The 23,180-nt window shown below is 40.3% G+C and overlaps 1 protein-coding gene and 2 non-coding genes across 17 annotated transcripts in view; all 3 read right to left on the reverse strand.

Annotated features, from left to right (window-relative positions):
- The window catches only part of PUM1 (pumilio RNA binding family member 1), a 137,771-nt gene that overhangs the window by 588 nt on the left and 114,003 nt on the right, over nt 1-23,180 (reverse strand). For 10 of the 15 annotated variants that reach the window (XM_075995966.1, XM_075995967.1, XM_020280410.2 and 7 more), the window contains 8 exons: nt 21,124-21,391; nt 19,403-19,532; nt 17,161-17,295; nt 12,822-12,959; nt 10,386-10,511; nt 9,435-9,556; nt 4,137-4,329; nt 1-1,039 (listed from right to left, as the gene is read on the reverse strand). The exon at nt 1-1,039 is cut by the window's left edge and continues 588 nt beyond it. In XM_075995966.1, the coding sequence (XP_075852081.1) occupies nt 908-1,039; nt 4,137-4,329; nt 9,435-9,556; nt 10,386-10,511; nt 12,822-12,959; nt 17,161-17,295; nt 19,403-19,532; nt 21,124-21,391 (1,244 nt within the window). In that variant the 3' untranslated portion in view covers nt 1-907. The remainder of the gene's footprint in view (nt 1,040-4,136; nt 4,330-9,434; nt 9,557-10,385; nt 10,512-12,821; nt 12,960-17,160; nt 17,296-19,402; nt 19,533-21,123; nt 21,392-23,180) is intronic. The other 5 variants (XM_075995969.1, XM_012757321.2, XM_012757325.2 and 2 more) reach the window with 1 other exon arrangement.
- LOC142869829 (small nucleolar RNA SNORD103/SNORD85) lies at nt 3,331-3,415 on the reverse strand. The gene has a single exon (XR_012918381.1). It is a non-coding gene; the product is annotated as a small nucleolar RNA SNORD103/SNORD85 (small nucleolar RNA).
- Nucleotides 16,069-16,153, reverse strand: LOC142869830 (small nucleolar RNA SNORD103/SNORD85). Its single transcript, XR_012918382.1, has one exon. It is a non-coding gene; the product is annotated as a small nucleolar RNA SNORD103/SNORD85 (small nucleolar RNA).

Here is a 23,180-nt window from a genome sequence, read left to right on the forward strand (position 1 = left end):
TACATTATAGATACAGATTAGACATCAAAACAAGAAAATACTACAAATTTGTATATATGCAAAGTCTACACCAAGTATACACTATATATTTATAGAAGCAAGACCAAAAGCAGAGTTGGATTTTTTTTCTCATGCTAAATAATCAGATTTTGCCTTTCAATGTTAATAGAAAAAAATCCAGTAGGCAGTAAACAGTCACACCCGCCCGGCCGTGAAACACAGTCTGGGTGCTCACATCTCCTCCTCACGAAACACTGCACTATCTTCAGCAGAATACAGTCTCCCAAAAAAGCAATTTTTAGAAGTTTCATAAACTTAATGTCATAAACTGAAGCTTTAGCAACTCTGAAACATTTTTCATTATATATATATATATTTATATAAACAGCGTTAAATGCCAGTTTGGGGTCATTTAACTAAAATTCAAATTTCTCAGGTTTTTTTTTTTGTTTTTGTTTTTTACTAAAATGAGGAGGTGGGGAAGAGCTATTTGCAAAACTTGCCGGCCAGGCAAATGAGTTAAAAACCTTTTTTTAAAATTTTTTAATTTTTTTTGTTAAACCAACCACCCTGAAAGTTTCCACACGTGGAATATAGATACAACAATGAACAAAATATGTGGCCTCCCATGTACATTGGTTACCTATGTACAAGTATCCTATACACCAGTAAAACAGCAGGGCAATTAGTCAATTAAAAAAAATAATTAGTACATGTTATGTGTAATAAAATTAAATTTACAAAGGCTTTTCCACTCATGGATTTGATTCCTTTTTTGGAGGAGGGAGTAATCCTGGAGCAACCATCTGCCCATTTCAGATTCTGCGCTAGAACGTTTCTGGTTGCTGGTTGGATCTGCCAGTGGGCCAGTGAGGTCAGCGGGAATGAAGGAACAGGTGGCACTGCCTCAGATAATACCATTAGGGGGGCCGCAGATAGGCCCTAAGTCAACGCCATTCTTCATGTAGTATTTCTCCAGCTTGGCCAGAATGTGCTTGCCGTAGGTGTACTTGCGCAGGGTCGCGATGTGGGGCCGGATCTGAGGAGAAGGACAGTCTGTGTTACGCTGGCCTGAGAAGAGACCTGTGCAGGCTACCGGACACTGTGCCGCAGGCACAAAAAAGCACTCCACAGCAACCCCTTTCCACTGGTTTGGCCAAGTCCCCAGGATTCTAGCACTTTATCAACCCATCAGGTGTGGACAGTAGCCCCTGTTCCGAGTGCTGCACAGGACCTGAGGCTCTGGAGGCTGGGCAGCAACAGGACAGCAACACTCCCTGGACAGCACATGGAAAAAGTGTATCCTGACAAAGCACACTGCCCACCACCTGCCAGTTGCCCAGCGCTTCCCTGTCAGCACACGTGCAGGTCCCTCTGGCCCACACACAACACCCAGGCTCTCCTGAGCAGGGGGCACTTATTTCGGGGCACCATGAATCCTAAGCCTGTCGTCTAACCCTGCCTCCCCCAGGTCACAGTGCATCACAGAAAGCTAATAATAAGAACAATAAAATGATGAACATGCGCAAGCCGGGTGTGATTATCCCATTTATTAATGAAAAAAGGCAGGCAGAGTAGTTACGTCACTCAGCCAAAGTCAAACGGTCAACAGGGATAGCAGAGGTGTGTGAGCCCAAACTGTCTGGCTCCTCCAGAAACTGTATTTCCCTCTACTGTGCTCTCATGGCGCGCCTACCATGCCTGTCTCATCCCGCACCGTCACCAGCCTAAGCTCCGGCTCACCTCTACAAGCACTCTCTTCCACTCTCCCCTACCTGGGCTGACCCACGTCAGGAAGCCGTATGCATCCCAGACAACTCAAAGAAGTGCTTCCTCTCTGGAAGCCCCTTTGCTCTTTTGTAAGCTCACGGACCATTCTACAGACATCAACTGTGTTTGCAATGTTTTGCTCAACTATCAATCTTTCCACACAGACAGTTAAGGACCATGGTTTATCAACCTGTTTCCCCATCCAAACTGACACTTGCATACTCAAACACACTAGACAAATGTACCAGGGCAGATGAACAAACACCCTCTAGACTGAGAGCTCCATGAAAGCAAGAATTTTTGTCTGTGTAGCTATAAGCTTAAAGCAAGTAAGGGTCAACAGATCTAAAAACCATTTACGCATCCCACACAGGACACAGACCCGTATCGGATATTACATTCCCACCTAAGAGCCCACACAAGAAACTGACATAACAGATAGTCCTTGGTTCTAATTCTGAGCTGTGTGAACCAGATAACTTGCCTGATCTCCCTTAAACTCATCTGTAAAACAGAATGCAAAAATCCTACAGTTCTCATTTGGGCTGCAGTAAAGACCATGCACCTAGTGAAATGTTTTTATCAGTAGAACTTGAGGCTCAGGATCCCTCGCTTTTGGTAGCTCTCCTAAAAAATAAAGTGAAATCCAATTCATTCTTTTGGGACTGGCTGGCTGATGATCCAGGCACTTAATTCTCTTCCAGAGTCAACAATGTAAAACAAAAACACCAAACAAGCTACACACATACGCACGAAAAATACTGCTGAGCTCCAATTTTTATCTGATTTAACCAGAGGTGACCCTGCTCCTCTCCCAATGTTCCCTGTTGCTGAAAAGGCCAACAAGTGATAAAAGACCTGAAAAACCAAGAGGGACTCTGAGAACTCTTCCTCCTTCAACTTCCTCAGTCAGCGAACTGCCACACCCTGCTGACTCCAGCTGCCTGCTCTGCCCACTTCTAATCCATCATCTTGTGCCGGCTTCACTATTTTAACAGCCTCCCCTCCTCCCCTGATGACTGTCCGTGCCACAGCCAGGACAGCCATGTGAAATGGATGTGTGCTTTTGTAACCACACTCCTGCCCTACTGAACCTGCTTTTACTTCTTCAAATATGGAGTCTTGTCTCCTGCTTCCAAGTCTTTATACACCATGTTCCCTCTTCTGGAAAGGCTCAATGCTTTATTCAAATGACATTCCCTTGGGAGCATTCTCTGTACCCCATGTTAGCAGAGGTACCCTGCCACATTCTTGCATGCCTCCCCATATTCCCCAGCATCAATGTAATCATCTGTGCACAATACTGCCATATTCACCAACACAACCCTGCTGAGAGCAGGTGCTACGAATATACGTTTAGTATCTGATGAATGAATGTATGAATGGATGGATGAGTTTTAACTCCTGCATATCTCTAACATTCCCTGTACTCGCCAGCATTTTGACCCATATATCTATGAAACTCACAACTTTAAGGACTTTGGACTCCCCCAGCCTTCAACTACCATCACCAACACCAGTGCAGTGGTTTAGTATGAATCAGAGGTGGCAGGTCTCTTGTCTGGCTCAGAACTTGAGTCCATAACAAAGATTCTCATTATTGAACTTTGTTCTCAGTGAGGGCAAGTGAGTCATCATTGCCAGACAATGGCCAACCAACCCCTCAAGGGAGAAGGGTTGAGTGAGGCTCAGGGCCCAAAAGCTGAAGGTTCAGATAAGAAGTACCTCGAGGCTCACGGCACTGCCTAGCACAAACACGGCTGCAGCACACCCTGCCAGTGGGCTTGTTGGGCTCCCTGGGCTCTGCAGTCTGTGCAGTGTTGGCTGGACTCACTCCATGACTATTCCTTAAACCGTGGGCCTCTTTAGGTGGGTTCCGTCCCCTTTGCCCTAACTCCTGCTTAACCTTGTCTTTTCCTGCAAACCTGTCCCTTGGGGACTCTGGGCAGGTTGAGGGTCCCCTCCGCTGCCTTCCCTGATCGTCCCTGCACTCAGTGGGCAGGATCAGGTCTTAGTCATCTCTGTGCTGCCGGTGTCTGGCACAGAGTGGGCTTCAGGTCCATGTGTGCCAGGCCATGCTCTGCACTGGGCAGGCCCTTGTTCACTAAATGTTGGTGAAAAGAATAAGAGAAAGGAGGGAGAAAAGTAAACAAGGCAAATAGGTTGATTTGTTGGACTGATATGCTGATCCCTTAGAGATCAGTGAGGAAAATATGTCACAAAAACTGAGCTTAAGACTTTCATGCCAGTGCGTTATTGATAGGGGAGAGGAAGCAAACATGTGGGGACAATGGTGACTCCACTGACCACCCTCTTCTGTGTTTTGCACACTTTCTCTGAATGAGATCCTGTCCAGCCCCGCCTACCTTATGCATGACAATCTTCCTCTGGCCTGGCTCTGCCACGTCAATCATCTTCTGGACCACATAGTTGGCATACTGGTCCTTCATCATGGTGTATAAGGCACTGTGGGGACCGTCGTTCATGGTGCATACCTCATCGATGAGCATAGCGCGCTCCGTACGTGAGGCGTGAGTGACACACTTCTCCACAACATTGCTGTAATGAGACAAATCTGAGCCAACTCTCAGAAGAGGGTCCCCTGGTAAGCTGTGCTTGTCTAGCCTCTGCCCTGACCTTAGGATCAGCAGCAAGAGAGAGGGAATATTTGTGGAAAATTAATCTGTCGACTGTTTGGCTCTGTAAGACTCTCCACCTGTGCTATCTGAGGTATACAGCTGTAAATCATATCTGAGATCAGGTTTTCAAGGATATGGGACACAACCCTGTAACAGGTGAGGGTTAACAAGCCTGGGTAAGTAAAGAGACTTAAACACAAGCTTCATAGGACTGGTTAACAGCCCAGTTGGTTAATGAGTATTATTTCAACAAAATCTATAAATTCCTTCCTCACCTCTGAGAGCTTACTGAGCCCAGGAACAAATCTTACCCATGCCTATTTCCCTGCGGCCAAGCATGCAGCTGGGTGCCTATGAGAGGCTCTACAGACTTAATTAAGCCCCGGACCACAGTGCTTTGGTCAACTACTACATGCTCCCTCTTAGGAATATAAGGATAGGAAGAACCCTAAGGTCTGTCAGCATTTCTACATACTTCACAAATATTATCACCTTGGGAAAGGAAAACAGGAATGTGATTACATTAAACTGGAGTTTTCCTGCAGTCCGCGGGGACTGTAGAGGCTTGATTAAGTTATGCACCGCCATGCTAGCGGCTATTTGCCATCTAAGGGTGGCTACTCATTGATGTTTGGTTTTGTGAGACAGTACTACCTTGCATCTGTGACTGTGGGAGTGCGGCTGTGTGGTGTCAAAGAACAATGTATGTTATTTGTATTCGTGCTGTTGGAGCCAAGCCTACTATCTGACAGAGAGAACATCTGGTGGGTGGATGGGTGGCTGAGACTCTGCGGAGTTCATGACTGGGGAAAGGGCTGCTCTGAATCACAGAACCTAAAAGCAGAAAAGGAACTTGAGAGTCTAACTCTAGCTAATGCAGAATAACCTTTATGACAATCCTGGAAAATGGCCATTAAACCTCTGCTTAGAAATTTCCAATGATTTGAAGTAACTACTTTCTAGGGCAACCTACCTACCTAGGGCTATTAAACATTCTTCCTTATATTCGGAAGCAAAAATATGCTTTCCTGAAATTCCACTCACGTATCTTAATTTTGCCTTCTGGAGCTGAAAAAGGATGTGTATACCTACTTGGGTAGCACCTGAAGGCTGGGATAGTATCTTACTTTTTCTTCCAAAGGCCAGCCCTTTGGAAATTTGAATAGTCATCACAAATAGCCATCACCAAAATAATTCCCTATTCCAGAGGTTTTCAAACCAAGAGAAGGTACTGTTCAATGGAGCTCTGAAAGGACTCTCTCAGGGTTATTTGGTTTTGCGCAGTGGGCTTATGCTTTTATTTAGGAAACAACACAAAATTCTAGAGCTAAAATATTTAAGAACAACCAACCTACCAGACATTTCTTTAATATTCCTTCTTAAGATAGATAGATACATGCTGTATATAAAATCTAGTACGTGAATTTATCAAGTCTAATTGAGACAATAGCTTTTTCCCTCTGATACAGCAGTATGAGAAAATGTTTCTTCCCACCTTCCTTCCAGAGTACTATACAATTTAAGCACAGGGTAAAGGTGTGGCACTGTGGAAACCAACCTCCCAGGAGCCACTGGCTTCTTCCTTAGCAGAAACGGGAGTTAAGGTATTGCTGAGCTGGTTCAGAGAGCATGAAGCTAATGACCATCTCCAAATGCTCAGGCAGAGAACGCATCACTTTTCAGGACTGCTCAGCTGAGTTGTACCTTAATCTACTTCAGCCCAGCCTCCCCTGCAAAGTGGTCAGGATTAGATAGGACTGTTTGCCAAGAGTAGGACAGGACATTCATTCTTGTGGGTGGAGGACTCGAACCTCAGCACTAACTTGCCTCCAAAGCAAGCAAGCAAGCAGGTTGATCAGCTATAGGGTCCCAACTGGCCACAGCTTAATACACAACTCACACAGTTTCAGTCTTCATTCTAGGGTTTCTGAAACTGGCTCTCAACCCATCTGTGAGTGGTGAAATCAATATAGTGATTTGTGACCGGCTTTCTTATTTTAAATGAAACAGAATAGCTAAGTATCAAGAGTTGATTGTGGGCCGAGCGCAGTGGCTCACGCCTGTAATACTAGCTCTCTGGGAGGCCGAGGTGGGCGGATCGTTTGAGCTCAGGAGTTCGAAACCAACCTGAGCAAGAGCGAGACCTCGTCTCTACTATAAATAGAAAGAAATTAATTGGCCAACTAACATATATAGAAAAAATTAGTCGCGCATGGTGGCGCATGCCTGTAGTCCCAGCTACTCGGGAGGCTGAGGCAGGAGGATCGCTTGAGCCCAGGAGATTGAGGTTGCTGTGAGCTAGGCTGACGCCACGGCACTCACTCTAGCCTGGGCAACAAAGTGAGACTCTGTCTCCAAAAAAAAAAAAAAAAAGAGTTGATTGTGGGCAATACTGTTTCAGTGGTAGGGGTGCGCATATGTCTGTCTCTGTGTGTCAGGGCTAAGGGTGTGTGTGTGTGTGTGTGTGTGTGTGTGTGCGTGTGCATGCATACAGAGTCAATAATGAAAAATTTATTTTGTACTCTGGGTCATCAGCAAAAATGTCTGAAAGCCACTGATCTATTTTATTGGTTTATTTCTATTGTTCTAGTTTCAAGGTCATTGGCTCTTTCTTTTGTCATCGCTAATCTGCTATTAAGGCCATATAAGTGAATTTTATTTCAGATGTTTTATTTTTCTATCCTAAAATTTCCATTTTTTAATACTAAAATTTATAATTCTCTAACATCTATTTTTTCACTCACTACAAGCATATTTTCCTTTATATCCTTGAGTATATTAAAATAGCTGCTTTACAATCCTCTATTAATTTCAACATCTGGGTCATCTCAGAACTACTCATTGATTTTTATTTCTTTATTTCCTGAGTACAGGTCACATTTTCCTGTTACTGAGACATCACGAAGACGCTATAGAAACTTACACTTCTGTTATGTCTCTCCAAAGAGAAGTATTCCCATCCCTTTTCATTGTGGTTAACTTGGCTGTAGTCAAACTTTATAAACTTCTTCCATGCAATGGGCAGCAGATGAAATCTCAGTTCAATTCTTTGAGCTTTAGTCAGGTTCTCTGAGTTTGCCCCATGTAAATGTAGTTCAGGGGTTGGTGCCGATATTTGGAGGTTTAAAAGGAGGCCTCCCCCCTTCTTTTTCAGGATTTCTCTCAGTCATGATTGCCCTAAACTCTGCCCTCTGGGAACACTGAGGACTTTTTACTTTTCTTTTAGAGACAGGATCTTGCTGTGTTGCTCAGGCTGGGGTGCAGTGGCGTGATCATAGCTCACTGTAACCTCAAACTCCCAGGCTCAAGTGATCCTCCTGCCTCAGTCTTCCAAGTAGTTGGCGGGACAGGCGCACACCACCATGTCCAGCTAATTTTTTTTTTTTTTTTTGTAGAGACAGGGTCTCACTTTGTTGCCCAAGCTGGTCTTGAACTCCTGACCTCAAGTGATCCTCCTCCCTCAACCTTACTTTCTATCCCAGTTTTAGCTGCCCAGCATGGAGCAGACTGGAAAGTGCCCACAAGCTAAAAGCCATTAAAAATAGATAATTTCCCTAGTGCAATTCTCTTTTCTAAATATCAACCCCCTGCCTCTCTATAGTATCCACCTGCTTTTGGGGCACTCTCCAGTGCCTTCAGGTAGTTCCTAGATTTTTGTCCACAGTTTATAGGTTATCAATGGAAAGGTGGGACCCATAGGCATTACCAGATCACAAATCTGTCATAATATTAATACTCATGCTGTATCCAAGGGAGAAATTACTCTGAACAAAAGTAAACAGGAGAGTGACCCAAGGAAGAAATCCAAGAGATTCTGACCCTGCTTCCCTGGTCCTAGCAACTGGTCACAAAACAAAAAACAAAAACCAACAATACAAGGTCTTAAGAGATGACCCTGATGTGGTTAGCTTATTAAGATACTGAATCTACAGGTACTTTTATTTCTTTTGTTTTCTATGCTGCAATGTTATAAGATTTCACAAATTAAAAATGAACAACTTAGGCTGGGCATGGTGTCTCAAGTCTATAATCCTAGCACTCCGGGAAGCCAAGGCGGGTGGATCGCTCAAGGTCAGGAGTATGAAACCAGCCTGGACCAAGAGTGAGACCCTGTCTCTACTAAAAATAGAAAGAAATTAATTGGACAACTAAAAAATATATAGAAAAAATTAGCCAGGCATGGTGGTGCATGCCTGTAGTCCCAGCTACTCGGGAGGCTGAGGCAGGAGGATCACTTGAGCCCAGGAGTCTGAGGTTGCTGTGAGCTAGGCTGACACCGTGGCACTCTAGCCCGGGCAACAGAGTTAGATTCTGACTCAATCAATCAATCAATCAATCAATCAAGAACAATTTTAAAAAACATCAAGGTTGTATGAATCCTACCTGCCTTGCAATTTATTCTAAAGGACAGGGAAAAATATTCCAAAAATAGAAAGTACTGTATGTTGTGTGGGCATTAGGATATACAGAATCTTCTCTTAGAGGACAATGGATAATACCACTAACCCCCTGGAAGGGCCATCAATTTCTTCTCCAACCTCTGCTACTTGTAAGTTATCCAACAAACCTACCACAACGTGAGTATAACTAGCGCGTTTCACTCTTGAGCTTAACACAATATGAAGACTGGAAAAGAGATTCTAAGAATACGAAGGCCTATTATAGATACGATAAACTGCCTCTCTTTTGGGCACCAAAAAGGAAACTGAATAAGTAATACCTCACAATTTCAAACAAGTTAGTTAATAATAAAAAATTCAGTTTGCCAAAGTTCAATACTTACATTATTTAGAAATATATTCCCCAGATTCCAAAATGACTGACTCTAGAGCAATAAGAAGCCCACTACAGGACTTCTAATTATTGATACCTTGTAGAACTATTTGACTTTATAAGCTACATATACTTTGAAAATAGTAAACATTTAAAAAAAGAAAAGAATGACAATTCAATCTTTCTCTCTATAGCTGAAATACTACTAATCCTCTCTTCTGGGAAGCAGTCCATGTAACTCAAAGGACATACCTTGCAAATTTGTGCTGACTCAATACAAGTACATTGCCTCGGATTTCTGCTACAATTTTGCTTTTGTCCTCAGGACGACCATGCTCCAATACATGTTGGATTACATAATTTCCATATTGATCCTGTTTGAGAAGCGACAATAGAAATAAAATTTATGTAAAAACCAATTCTGTGGGTTATGTAAGAACTTACATCTAATTAACACTTATCTTTCTTTTAGCACCATGATAGCTTATCTGAATACTAATGAACACACAACAATTTTCTAAATGGATAGGTAGTAACAACTTCTTATTACAAAACAGGAACACATTATTATTATTAAACAATGGAATGTTTCTATATATGTTTATACCCAAAAATCCTAGTTGGGTTCTTCATAAATTACTAGAAAAAGTAATACAAAGAAAGTAGGCATGTTTTATTTAAGCGGGGGGCATTATGGGAATAAAGTTATTTTTTTCCAAATATATGCACAAACAATTTACTACATCTATCTGTAACAGAGAAGAACTGGAAACATTTATGACCAACAAAACCGCCATATCTAATTATTTAATCAATGGTAGAAGCAGAGAAAGGATCAAAACCAGAAAGGGGGAAGGGGAAAAAAAAAAAAAAAAAAATCAACCAATCCATTTAGTTCATCTAACAATGTCATCAAGTGAGACACAAAGGGATTAAATGGCCTACCTAAAATGACATAGCTAGTCCATGACAGTTCTGGAAGCCAGATCTTCTGACTCCAATGCCAGGGATCTAGTCATTATTCATTAAGCATAAACAAGGCAAGCATAAACAAGGTTGCTATGAATGAAATCATGCCCAAAAGATTCAATGGGCATCTTAAACATATTAACCTCTTTTGGAATCTATGCTGACAAATACACCAACCCTGGGCCTGCACGAGCCCACAGATGTTTGCTGTTCACCAACTGGCAAGTCCACTACCTGTACAAGTTGTTCTGTGTGCTGGTGAAGCTCCTCTAAAATAGGGAGTGTCTGGTCAGGAAGACAGTGCTCCAGGATTCTCTGAATCACTCGGCAGCCATAAGGATGCGTGGACAAAGCAAATACCTAGGGCAGACAAATACAACAAAGAAAGGCAAAAAGGACAGTTGCCACTTTCAAAATGCCTCAGTATTGTTTATATATATTATCCCACTGAACTTCAAAAGTGAACTTAATGGCATTTAAGTTCTCTCTACAAAAATAAAGGGATGTGTGTATGTGTGTAAATAAACCCATTGCTTAACTATTTTGGGAATTCAAAGATGTGCATACATTAGAGCTGAAAAGGACTTTTTGAAAAAGCCTAAAAAGGAAGAGGGAATCAGTCAAGGTCATGAAAAACACAGTTAAGAGTGTCAACTGACAGTCTCTCCAAAGGATATGGTTAAAAATAGAAAATGGAAAGATTGGGATGAAATCCTGAATGCTTTCACATGGCCTCAATAACACAATACAGAACAATGAAATGTTCTGAATTTAATTGTGGTGTTTTTCAGCAATAAGAAAAGCTTCCTCTTTTGTTGGGTTTGGAGCAACAGAAAAAGCACATAAGCTTTAGATCCCATCTTGACATTGCCCTTCCTAGCTGAATGACACGTACCTCAGACCTGTATTTAAAAAGAAGAATAAGAGCAATAACAATAGCTGACACTTACTGGATGCTTACCAAGTGTCAGTCACTACACTGAATGCTTTACATATGATTTTATATATGTAGCCTTACATTTACAACAGTATGCTATATGATTCTACTTGAGTTTAGCTTTATAAAAATGCTACACTCATCATAGTCTAGAGCAACTTGACTTATTTCACCCAACATTATGTTTCCAATATTCACATGAAATACTGTGGATTTCTGTAGTTTATTCTGTGTAGGTGTTTAGAAAGCTGTTGCCTGAGTACACAAGATTTTTTTTAAAAATCCAATCCCCTGCTTACGGTCATCTGGATTGCTTAGTCTTTTCCTATCAGGGGAATAATGCTGTTTTAAACATGTCTAAAGTCTCATGGTATACAGGTACAGATGTTTCACCAGGTATAAACCTAGGATAGGAATGCTAGATCACAAAAAATATAAAGGTTGAAATTTGAAAGACAATACTAAATTATTTTCAAAAATGGCTGTGTATCAGACCCCACATTCCCGCCAGCACACAGCAACCAATGGGTAGAAAATGATCTATCGTTTGTGGCTTTGTTTTGCATTATACTTGATACTAATGGAATTTAGTATTTTTTTCAAATGTCTACTAGCAATTTGTGTTTCTCTTCTGAAATGTCGATTCGTGTTTTCAGTCCCATTTTTGCATCATGTTGTATTGTTCTTTTTGATTACAGAGGTTCTTTATATATTCTAGTTATCAATTCTTGAAAATATTCTCTCCTGGTGGCCAAATTGTTTTACCATTTTTAGTTATGCATTTCCATAAATGTAATACTTTAATTTTAAAGTAAACAGACCTACCCTTTTTAAATTAACTCGGAAACTCCCCATAACCAACCGGGATGCTGTCTGTAATCCACGTAACCATTTTGGTAATTGAGGTAATTATGGTAAATGAGGAAATTAAGGAACTCTAAATCACACATTTTAATCTAGGCTTAGCAGTACACACAACTAACACCTGAAAATCTATGGCTTTTTCCCATTTTTCCCCCCTTTCTAAAAACAAAAACCCAATTTCAGACACCCAAAAAGGGGGTATGTTTTAATCTCCTGTCTCATCCAATTTAGGAAGGTGTGAGGACACTTTTTTTAACAGAAGAAATTTAAAACTACAGCCAATTCAGAGGAAATTCTGGAAAAACCAAGGCATATAAAAGTACAACTCTGCTTGGAAGCTGCAGCTAAGAAAAGACTTTGGACATACAGGTAAATAGGATAAATTAGAAGCTATCTCTGGTTATGTGGCCACTTAATACAGTTCAAACTAACCCAACCCACATCTCCTCCAAAAAAATTAAGCAAAAAGTACCTTGTTATTTTAAAAGTATATTCACACATGACCTGCAAAGACCTGAATTTTAAGAAGTGATAAAAATCTTGAATTATCAGAATAAATAGTACTTAACCATGGGAAAAAATTTAGTCTTCAAATATGAGATTTCATCTTAACAACTCTGATTGACAGTGTTTCATGTCACCATGAGAAGATATCTGCATTAATGATGCTGAGAAGGCCCATGGATGGTTAAAGGAAGAGACTTGGCAACAGAGCTAAGTACTTGACACCATTATAGAGGATTGCTTTTTACTGCAGTCTAAAATATGTCGAGCATGTTGAGAACATGCCACAAATCTTACTCAGTTCTCTCCTCACAAAGGAAACAATCATCAATTTGTTTCCACTATTTCTTTCCTAAGTCACTTACCTGCCCTTTAAACGCATCGATGATAAACTGCAAAGACTGCGGTTGTACACATTCAATACATTTCTGAACCACGTGATTGCCATTTTGATCTTTCACACACTTCAAGACGTGGCCATCTAGCTCCCGAACCATCTCGTTCTATGGGAAACAAAGGAAGAAAGCACCACCAGAATCACAGCAAGCAAACACCTGGACAGTTGCTGTTTTCCTTACCAAACACAAAAGCACCAAACAGGGAATCTGTGATAATGAAAGTGGAACAACTTGACTGTGGCACAATGACAATGTGGCAACATGTGAGGACTTGAGTTTTTTCATGCGTTAGCAATTTATTAATACCATACAATAAAATTTACAACAAATTTACCCTAACAGTAAGTGGTATCCAAAAGGATCTAACTTGTAAATGACTTCTTGGAGCTTTAAAAAATTATAGACATCTTCAAATATGATAGAAAGGAGCCCATTATCAAATACAGATGCTCCTTTATTTACAATGGGATTACATCCCAATAAACCCACTGTAAGCTAAAAATATTGTAAGTCAAAAATGCATTTAATACACCTAACCTATCAAAAATCATAGCTTAGCCTAGCCTACCTTAATGTGCTCAGAACATGTATATGAGCCTACAGTTGGACAAAATCATCTAACACATGGCCTATTCTATAATAAAAAAATTTATAAAAGATCAAAATGCAAAATTCGAAGTACAGTTTCTACTGAAGGTACATTGCTTTCAAACCATCATAAAGTAAAAAAAATTGTGTTGGATACTATCTGTACACTGTATTAAAGAACTTCATATGCAATTCATCATGTTTTTATTGACAACTCTGTGAGGTATGTATTACTAATAATGATAGTAGTTAATCGAGAGTTTAGGCTGGGCATGGTGATTCATGCCTGAAATCAAGCACTCTTGGGAGGCTAAGGCAGGATTTGTTTGAGCTCAGGAGTTCATGGCCATCCTGAGCAAGAGCAAGACCCCCATCTCTACAAAAAAAAAAAAAAAAAAAAAAACTTGGCTAGGCATCATGGTGCACACCTGTAGTCCCAGCTACTCAGAAGGGCTGGCGCAGGAGGACTGCTTGAGCCCAGGAGTTTGAGGTTGCAGTGAGCTATGATGATGCCTACCCCAGGGCAACTGAGTGAGATTCTGTCTCCAAAATAACAAAATAACAAAAACAGGCTGGGAGCAGTGGCTAACGCCTGTTATCCTAGCATTCTGGGAGGCAGAGGCGGGCGGATTGCTTGAGGTCAGGAGTTCAAAACCAGCCTGAACAAGAGCGAGACCCCGTCTCTACTAAAAATAGAAAGCAATTAATTGGCCAACTAAAAATATATAGAAAAAATTAGCTGGGCGTGGTGGCGCATGGCCAGCTACTTGGGAGACTGAGGCAGTAGCACTGCTTGAGCCCAGGAGTTTGAGGTTGGCGTGAGCTAAGCTGACACCATAGCACTCCTGCCCGGGCAACAGAGTGAGACTCTGTCTCAAACAACAACAACAACAACAACAAACAAATAAATAAATAAATACATACATACATACAAAAAACCTAGGGTTTACCCTAAGTAAGGCATACCTCTAAAGTGCTTAACATGTTTTTAATTCACTGAATTCTCCTAACAATCCTAAGTTTTGGGAAAACTATTACAGACAGGGAAACTAAGACTTTTTCAAAGTCACAGATGTAGATTCAAATCTAAGCAACCTGTCCCCACCGTACAGTAAATCAGCGTGTTGGCAAACAGAACTGTTAACTATATATTTTCCTGTAGACTGCCTCTACTCATACATATGAAGAAACTGAGACTAAGAGGGGTTAATCACATATTTACAACTACAGATAGAAAGTGACAGAATCAAAATTCTAGCCCAGGCTGTGACTTCAACATCTATTCTATTTTCCTTGACTAATAGCCAGAAACTGAGGGTTTGTGTGTGCATAGGAAATGGGTGAAGATGAAAGGGAATATATAACAAGAAACACTGGGATTCTGACCAGAGCTCTTCCCCAAAACTCACTGCCTCAGGTCTTGGGTATACTAAAGTTAAATGCCTGCACCAAGGATGTGCCCCAGTACTTGCTGCCCAATTTCCTTATTGTCTCCAATCTCTGTATGTTAGCTCCACTGTGCTGACTCTGTATTTATGTTAGAAGACCACAAGTCACTTTAAAATAGTAATGTTAATGAATGTAATGTCTTAAATCCCTGAGCATGTCAAAGTAACTAAGATATCACCTAATTAAAGAAATTAAAGATTATAATGCCAGGAACAAAGAAAAAGCTAAGAGACGCTGTAAAGTTTCCTAAAGCAATCAATCAGATGTCAGAAAAGGATAGTTTTCTCTGGAAATGTAATTATGGGAATGATAACTACAGAATGATGCTTATGTAAAGGTAAGGAACACTATAAAGAAAATGAAGGGGAGATGGCTTCCCTAAATATTTTCTTAATGCAAAAGAAGTAAAAATTCCACTGAAAATAAGTTAACTGCCCCTTAATCAATAAATTTGCACCTAGAAAACAGTAAATTACCCATAGCAGGAAGAGTAATTCAGCCCCAGAACAAGACACCACATAACCCCCCCAAAAAATACACAGAAATATAAGATAGAAAAGAAAAACAGAGTGTGGAGGGAGGGAAAAGAGGTTAGTTTTTTTTTTTTTTTTTTTTTTTTTACAAAAAATCTATTATGATGTACCAACAAATTAGAAAACAGTACAATTTGAAAAGACAAAGACAAAACTCAACAATTGCCACCTTCATGGGAGAAGGCAAGGATGGGAAAAAATGTATAAGAAACTGTCATACTTCTGCTTTCTTTAGGCAAGTGGGCATCACAGTAGAGAAAAGAGGCAGAAATGTCCATATTTAAAAGAACAAAGAAAATTACAGAGGCAAAATTTAACTATATATGACAATCTCAGGAAAAATTTAAATTGAAAATGATCTAAACATTATAAGAAAAATTAAAATATTGCACATCGGCTTATATTTACTTACAAACGACACTTTCTTATTAATGCTGCATGTCTAATAGTACTAAGCAATGAGTGAATGAACATGAAACCTATTGTGAGTCTCCAACAGTCCCTGTGCTCACCAGCATCTTGACCCATATATCTATGAAACTCACAACTTTAAGGACTTTGGACTCCCCCAGCCTTCAACTGCCATCACTAACACCAGCGCAGTTGGTTTGGTTTAGTATGAATCAGAGGTGGCAGGTCTCTTGTCTGGCTCAGAACTTGAGTCCATAACAAAGATTCTCATTATTGAACTTTGTTCTCAGTGAGGGCAAGTGAGTCATCATTGCCAGACAATGGCCAACCAACCCCTCAAGGGAGAAGGGCTGAGTGAGCTCAGGGCCCAAAAGCTTAAGGTTCAGATAAGAAGTACCTCTATAGTCCTTTAGACAAGTTTGAGAAAAAAAAAAAAAAAAAAAGAAGTACCTCGAGGCTCAAGGCACTGCCTAGCACAAACACGGCTGCAGCACACCCTGCCAGTGGGTTTGTTCGGTTCCCTAGGCTCTGCAGTCTGTGCAGTGTTGGCTGGACTCACTCTGTAACTATTCCCAAAGCCGTGGGCCTCTTTTGGTGATGTCTGTGTCAGCTGCCCCAAACAAAGCACCTAAGTGGTCTAATTTCTGGCACCTTTGCCCCATCTAACTACTGTTTTTGTCTTGTCTTTTCCTGCAAGTCTGTCCCTCAGGGACTCTGGGCAGGTTGAGGGTCCCCTCTCAGTGCTCTCCGCTGCCCTCCCTGATCTTCCCCAGCAAACTTCACTCAGTGGGCAGGATCAGGTCTTAGTCATCTCTGTGCTGCCGGTGTCTAGCACAGAGTGGGCTTCAGGTCCATGTGCCAGGCCATGCTCTGCACTGGGCAGGCCCTTGTTCAGTAAATGTTAGTGAAATAATATGGGGTGGGGAGGGTGTGGGTGAAAGAAAATTGAAAGTGCATTGGAAGAAAGTTTGGTTTGTTGGAATGCTCAGTTCAGGTAGAAGAAAACAATAACTTATTTACATTTTATCTGCTTTAATTCTTGGCAAACAAAAAGATCCACCTATAAAATTGCACCTACTAAAGGCAAAGTTCCAGTCAAAGGGAAGACCATTGAAAACCACTGGTTTTCACAAAAAAAACACTGGATTTAACTATAGCATTACAAAATTAACTGCAAAGTTCATGCTTGCCATGCATAGAAAGGCAGCCATAAGCACCAAAGTAAAACTATAAAAGAAAACTGAAGACTGACAGATTTATAGCATTCACTACATGTACCATGGGAAACACCAAACACCAAGAGAAAAGTTAAAGGGGAAACTTACAATTACCTGCTGGTCTGAGGGAATAAATTCAAGAGCTTTCTGGATAACACGGCAGCCATACATCTGTAATGCCAATGACAGGACATGGCCTCGAATTCGTTCTGCCAAAGCCAGCTTCTGTTCAAGGCTGCCAAACTAGACACAATGTGTGGGTGAACACCATTACTTAGGTAAAAGGAAAGAAACCAGAGAAAGTAAAGCATTCATTATTCTCTAACAACCATTAACATAACCTCTTTTAGCCCTGTTACCTATGATTAACTAAACCTTTTATTTAAAGAGGCTTTGTTGTAAGCCAGCAGTTTGCAGCCTCTAATAATGAGGAATACTTTTGAATGTTATAAAATGTCTTCAGATAGCCAACAGTAGTAGGTTCACTACCAGTATCTGCTAAGCAAATATATAATTCCTCAAAGCTGTCTTAATTCATTAATACAATTAAATGAATCTATTACAAGAACACTTGTAATTATTCTAAAATGAATTATATGTATGGGAGACATTGGTTTTTTTGGGCTTTAGACAATGTCTGGTGCAGACATAAAGACTTCTTACAGTTGTTATCTACTGCACTTCAGGTGTCTGAGGCCCACAGGTTGAAAAGTTCTTTCACCTACATGAAGTTTAAGTCAAAGTACACATGAACATTCTGTTTTGAATTAGTGTTCTACATCACTTCAGGAACTGATACTGTCCTTGATAAAGGCAACGGACACTAGAGGGGAAAAATTAGTATAATCAGTGTTAAAATTCTACTTTAAATGATTTTCCATTCTTGGCTTTTTATTTTTGAAGTAGACCAGAGGAGACTTTATGAATTATTAGCCGGTCCAAACCTCTTTTTTCACATAAGGGCACTAAGGTCCAGGGAAGTTCTCCAGCTTGCCCTAAATCACATGGCTATAACACAGTGCACATTCTGTCATCCCAAGCTGCATCTAGCTCCAGAGCTGGAGAGCTCTGTATTTTTATATGTGTGACAAAAATGGCAGTATAAAGACATTCTAAAATCAAAAATACAGGAGTCACATTTAGATTGGTTTTGTAGTCTACAGCTGGAGAATTCAGGGTCAAAGAATATTAAGTCTTCAAGAAAAAAGTTGAGAAGGTAAAGGTTGCCATTGTTTTTAATTATCATAAAAATCAAACAAAAGACATTTACAAATCTGTTATGTGGCAAGTGATATACAGGGTTCCAGCAATTTCCTCCCCAAACCAGATTTTTCACACAATGTTTCATGCCATTCTAGATTTATAACTTGGGGTTGCCAACACCAGAGAACCAGGACTACAACTATAAGCAAAAAATCCCTGCCTCTCTGAAATTTTACTTTAACAGAGGAAACACATTAATCCAACAATCTCATGAATCTTTTCCAAGACAATGATAACAAGCATGGACATAACTCAATTAACAGGTAAAATAAGGAACCAAGGCCAAACAATTATCTAAGCAGCAGCATCTAACAATTTCTGTGACTCTAATTTATGACAAAAAATACTGGAGTTGATGTTCATAGATAATTCTCTAGAAAACTTTTTTTTTTGAGACAGAGTCTCACTCTGTTGCCCAGGCTAGAATGCCATGGCATCAGCTTAGCTCACAGCAACCTCAAACTCCTGGGCTCAAGCAATCCTTCTGCCTCAACCTACCGAGTGGCTGGGACTACAGGCATGTGCCACCATGCTCAGCTAATTTTTTATATATATTTTTAGTAGGCCAATTAATTTCTTTCTATTTTTAGTAGAGACGGGGTCTCGCCCTTGCTCAGGCTGGTTTCCAACTCCTGACCTAGAGCTATCCACCCACCTTGGCCTTCCAGAATGCTAGGATTACAGGCATGAGCCACTGTGCCCGGCCTAGAAAACATTTTTTTTAATTCATTTTTCTCAATATTTTATTGTGATCCTGCTAAAATTGCCTTACATGGATACTTCAAAAGTAACATGTTTAGTGAAACTACAATAACAATCAGAAATAATGTGCTGCATCCTAAACAGGTACAACAGTTCTAAAAACATTTAAAAAATAGACTGGCATCATCTCCTTGGGCATTTAAACCATATAGAATAAACATATTGCTGCTTATGAACTGGAAAAACACTAAAATATGCTTCAAAAAGACCATACACACTTCATTTTGAGGACTGGAATGAGATTGCTATTCTTAAAAGGGCTAATGAAGATCAAAATACTCTGGAGAGTCTCTGAAGTCAAAGGATAGAAAGAACAAAGGCTTACTTCAAAGAACTTCTGAATGACGTAATTTCCAAATACATCCACCATTAGTTGGTAAGCAGCCTGGAGGATTTCATTGAAGACAAGCTGGCGCTCAGCTGGTGTGGCACGTTCTAGTTTCAGCTGAATGAATCTGAAATACAAAGTAAAAAGGGCAATCACAGCATTTAAGAAAGACTTAAAAGTAAATATGGGTAACTTAATTTATATAATGTAGCAGTTCTGAAACTAAGTATGAGTGCTGCATGTGTGCATACATATGTATATAATAAAATAAATGTTATATAATCACTTGGACTCAAAGGAAAACTTCTAAAAAGGAGAAAGTATTCTCAAACTTAACAGAACTTTTAAAGGAATATTTAAATTTTAGTACATTGCATTCTAGCAGGGTGTATGTACTAAACTGTATTTCTGTGTGGAGTGGCAAGCAGGGGAGGCGGGAGGGGAGCCAAGCATAGCACAGGCTACTCGACATTTGCCTTTAGGAACCAGTCCCACACCAATTAACTCAAAGATTATGGTCCTTACTATTCTTTAACTCATTTTCATATAAAGTAGTATTCATTCTCTTCTGAAGTAGCAGCTATTCAGTTGGGTTTTTTTAGTTCAGGAAAATCATGTTGTCTCTGAAATCTGGCCTATAAGATCCAAATATGAGAAATCCTGGCAGAACTTAAAAGAGGAGGTAGGTTCTTTAGAAGCTGCTTCACTGGACACAGAGAAAGCAACAGAAATGGAAACAGAGAAATGGGAAAGAAGGACGGGTGATGTCAACATAATTCTGCTGCTTTATCCCCAGAACCAGGTTCCCCTTCTGTGAGCGCACTAGCACAGCCAAACAGGAAAGTTAGCCCAAGCTGAGTTCTGTCTTCTATAATAGCTTTTCTCATATCTACACAGACTGTCACTTCCACAGTGTAGAACGACCAAGAAAAGTGGTAGAGTTGTCTTATGCAACCAAGATCCAAACTTACATTTTAAAAACGTCTTTTTCAGAGCAAATGATTCTTCAAAATGCTTACAGTAGCAAAAGTGTGTGTATGTCTTTGTGTTAGTTTTTCTGTTTCTTATACTGTAGAAATTTTTGGAGATGCTTATGAACCAGAAACACTGGGCTAACTCTTTTTGGTGGGTTTTTTTTTTTTTTTTTTTTTTTTTTTGAGACAGAGTCTCGCTTTGTTGCCCAGGCTAGAGTAAATGCCATGGTGTCAGTCTAGCTCACAACAACCTCAAACTCCTGGGCTTAAGCAATCCTGCTGCCTCAGCCTCCTGAGTAGCTGGGACTATAAGTATGTGCCACTATGCCCGGCTAATTTTTTCTATATATATATTAGTTGGCCAATTAATTTCTATTTATAGTAGAGATAGGGTCTTGCTCTTGCTCAGGCTGGTTTCGAACTCCTGACCTCAAGCAATCCGCCCACCTCGGCCTCCCAGAGTGCTAGAATTACAGGCGTGAGCCACCGCACCCGGCCATAGGCTAACTCATTCACAAAGGTAAACGGTTAAGCATGTGATCCAGACTAATGGCTCTTTTCAAACACTTGTTTTTCTGATGACCCTCACCCTTACCCTCTGAAATAAATAATGGGAAGTATACCAAGAGGCACGCTTTATTTAAATTACTTTATGGCAATTTATTTTAGTATATACCTATCTGCAGCAAAGAATTGAAGGCATTAAGATTTCAGTTACCTTAAGTGCCAAAGCCAAGTCCTCACCTGGACCCATGCTGGTCTTGGGAAAACTCCATTATATGTCCCGCAATCTCACGCAGTTGTAAATTGGGGTACCGGTTGTTTCGAAAATCTTCCAAAAGCCTGCTCCTGCCAGAGGGCATGACATCGGACATTCCATATCGCAACCGAGAAGAAGAAAAAAGGGTGCTGCTGGGGCTGAAGAGGCTGGAGGCGCTGCTGGCACTGCGGTACTTGGCTTCAGCGCCTGGAGCAGCAGAAATGTATCTCCCACTGCCGTTTGTGAGTCCTCCTGTTGGTTACAGAACAGAAGAACTTAAGACCATTCTTAAGAAACTTCATTCAAGAAAGGAAAAAGCATCCCACACATGAAAGCCTGCATCATCTCTGATTTCTTCAAGTTTGTTGTTTTCGTGTTAAGATAATCCTATTAGTATCAGGACTTTTATAAAGCCAATTCACCAACCTGGAAGGAAACTTACACAAAGATGGAGAGGGCAACCCCTTTACCACGCATAGAAGACTGCTACCAAGAATGAAGCAATAGTGAGCACAACATTTAAGAAATAAAAAGAGGAAGAAACATGCCCACCATGTGAACCCAGCACCTGAGCACCAGCAGTAAGGACTCAGAAAATACAAAACACACTGACGTTTCAGTGGTTTTCAACTGTGAGCTCTATGGAGATTCCCTCCATTCTTGAATAACCCCTACTGTCCCATATGAAACCCATCCTAAAACATCAAGGTATCCAGATTAGTCTGTTTTATTATAGGGGACCCCTGAGAAAGCATTCTTTGAAGGAATGATTTTGCTGCTAAATAAAAGTGTGAAAATCACTAAGACATCCCAAGCCAAGGATGAAAAATACAAAGGGGTAGAAAAACCTTCTACTTGGAAATGGAAGATTTTTGGAGTTCTTCATCACAAATGGGCAGTTCTTAACAATTTCTATTCAGACACAGCCTAAAATGACTGTAGTAGCAACAATCTTCATACCACATATACTGCTGTTTTGACTCATGACAAGCGAGTAATTGTGAATCCCTAGACAGATGAAACAGAAGTATGACCAAAGGCTTATCAAAATGTAAAAGCAGCATGATAAATTATATGAATATAGTTTGATTTTTTTTTTAACACTGGTTCCTTTTTGTAACTTTAGATTGCTCTGTACAACCTTTTTGGGTTGCTTTTTCTCCTCTTAAAAAAAAAAAAGCAAAGTAGGTAAGAAATAGCACATAAACCACAAAGAGCTTAGAAGAATAACAATTCACAGATTACGTGAGAAAAGTCACCAATGTGAACTGCTTATTAAACATTCCCATGAGTTGTAATGAACGTTTGGTTTGGAGTATAATGGTAGCAACAAAAACCATTAGGTCCTGGTTTGGACCTAATGGAATTCCAGGGCCCAGCTTCAAAAGTTTGGGTTATCAATGAAAGTGATGGAACCAAAAGGAACTGGCTCCATATTAAAATTTGAAAAATATTTATTGATGGTTTTATCCTAAGCCTAGTTCTATACTAGAAGTTTCTCATACACACTTTCTACCAAATTCTCACTGGCATTTTGAAAAAGCAGTTTTTAGTTCCCATTTATGGAAGAGAAAATTAAGTCCCATAGAGACGAAATGTTTGTTCATCCAAAGACACAAAACCTAAAATTGTCCCGGCGAGAATCCCAAACAAGGCTCTTGACCCCAGGGGTCAGAGCCCTTGCAATTACACGAGACTCATTTCCAGACTGCTTTACATTAAGGTTCTTATTCTACAGGACACACTGCTATTCTTGTCAAATTCCACAGTATCTCTTAATCCAAATGGAAAACATGTTTTAAAGGAAAGGAAGAAAGGAGGTTTATAGGAAAAGAAACGGTAGCCATGACTGTTCTTTATTTCAGAAACAATTCTTTCTTACCTGTCCAAGACTGGGGAGAAATGGGCAAAGAGGTGGTAATAAGGTAGGTCAGCAGGTGCTAGAAGGGTGTGACAATAGCAACAAACATGCCTAAGATGGAGTGGTATGAACACACAAGTTTTGAAAACAATTTAAAGGGATTTTAAGAATCTGGTCACT

Source organism: Microcebus murinus, chromosome 2 (assembly GCF_040939455.1).
Source record: "Microcebus murinus isolate Inina chromosome 2, M.murinus_Inina_mat1.0, whole genome shotgun sequence".
NCBI classification, from domain to species: Eukaryota; Metazoa; Chordata; class Mammalia; order Primates; family Cheirogaleidae; genus Microcebus; species Microcebus murinus.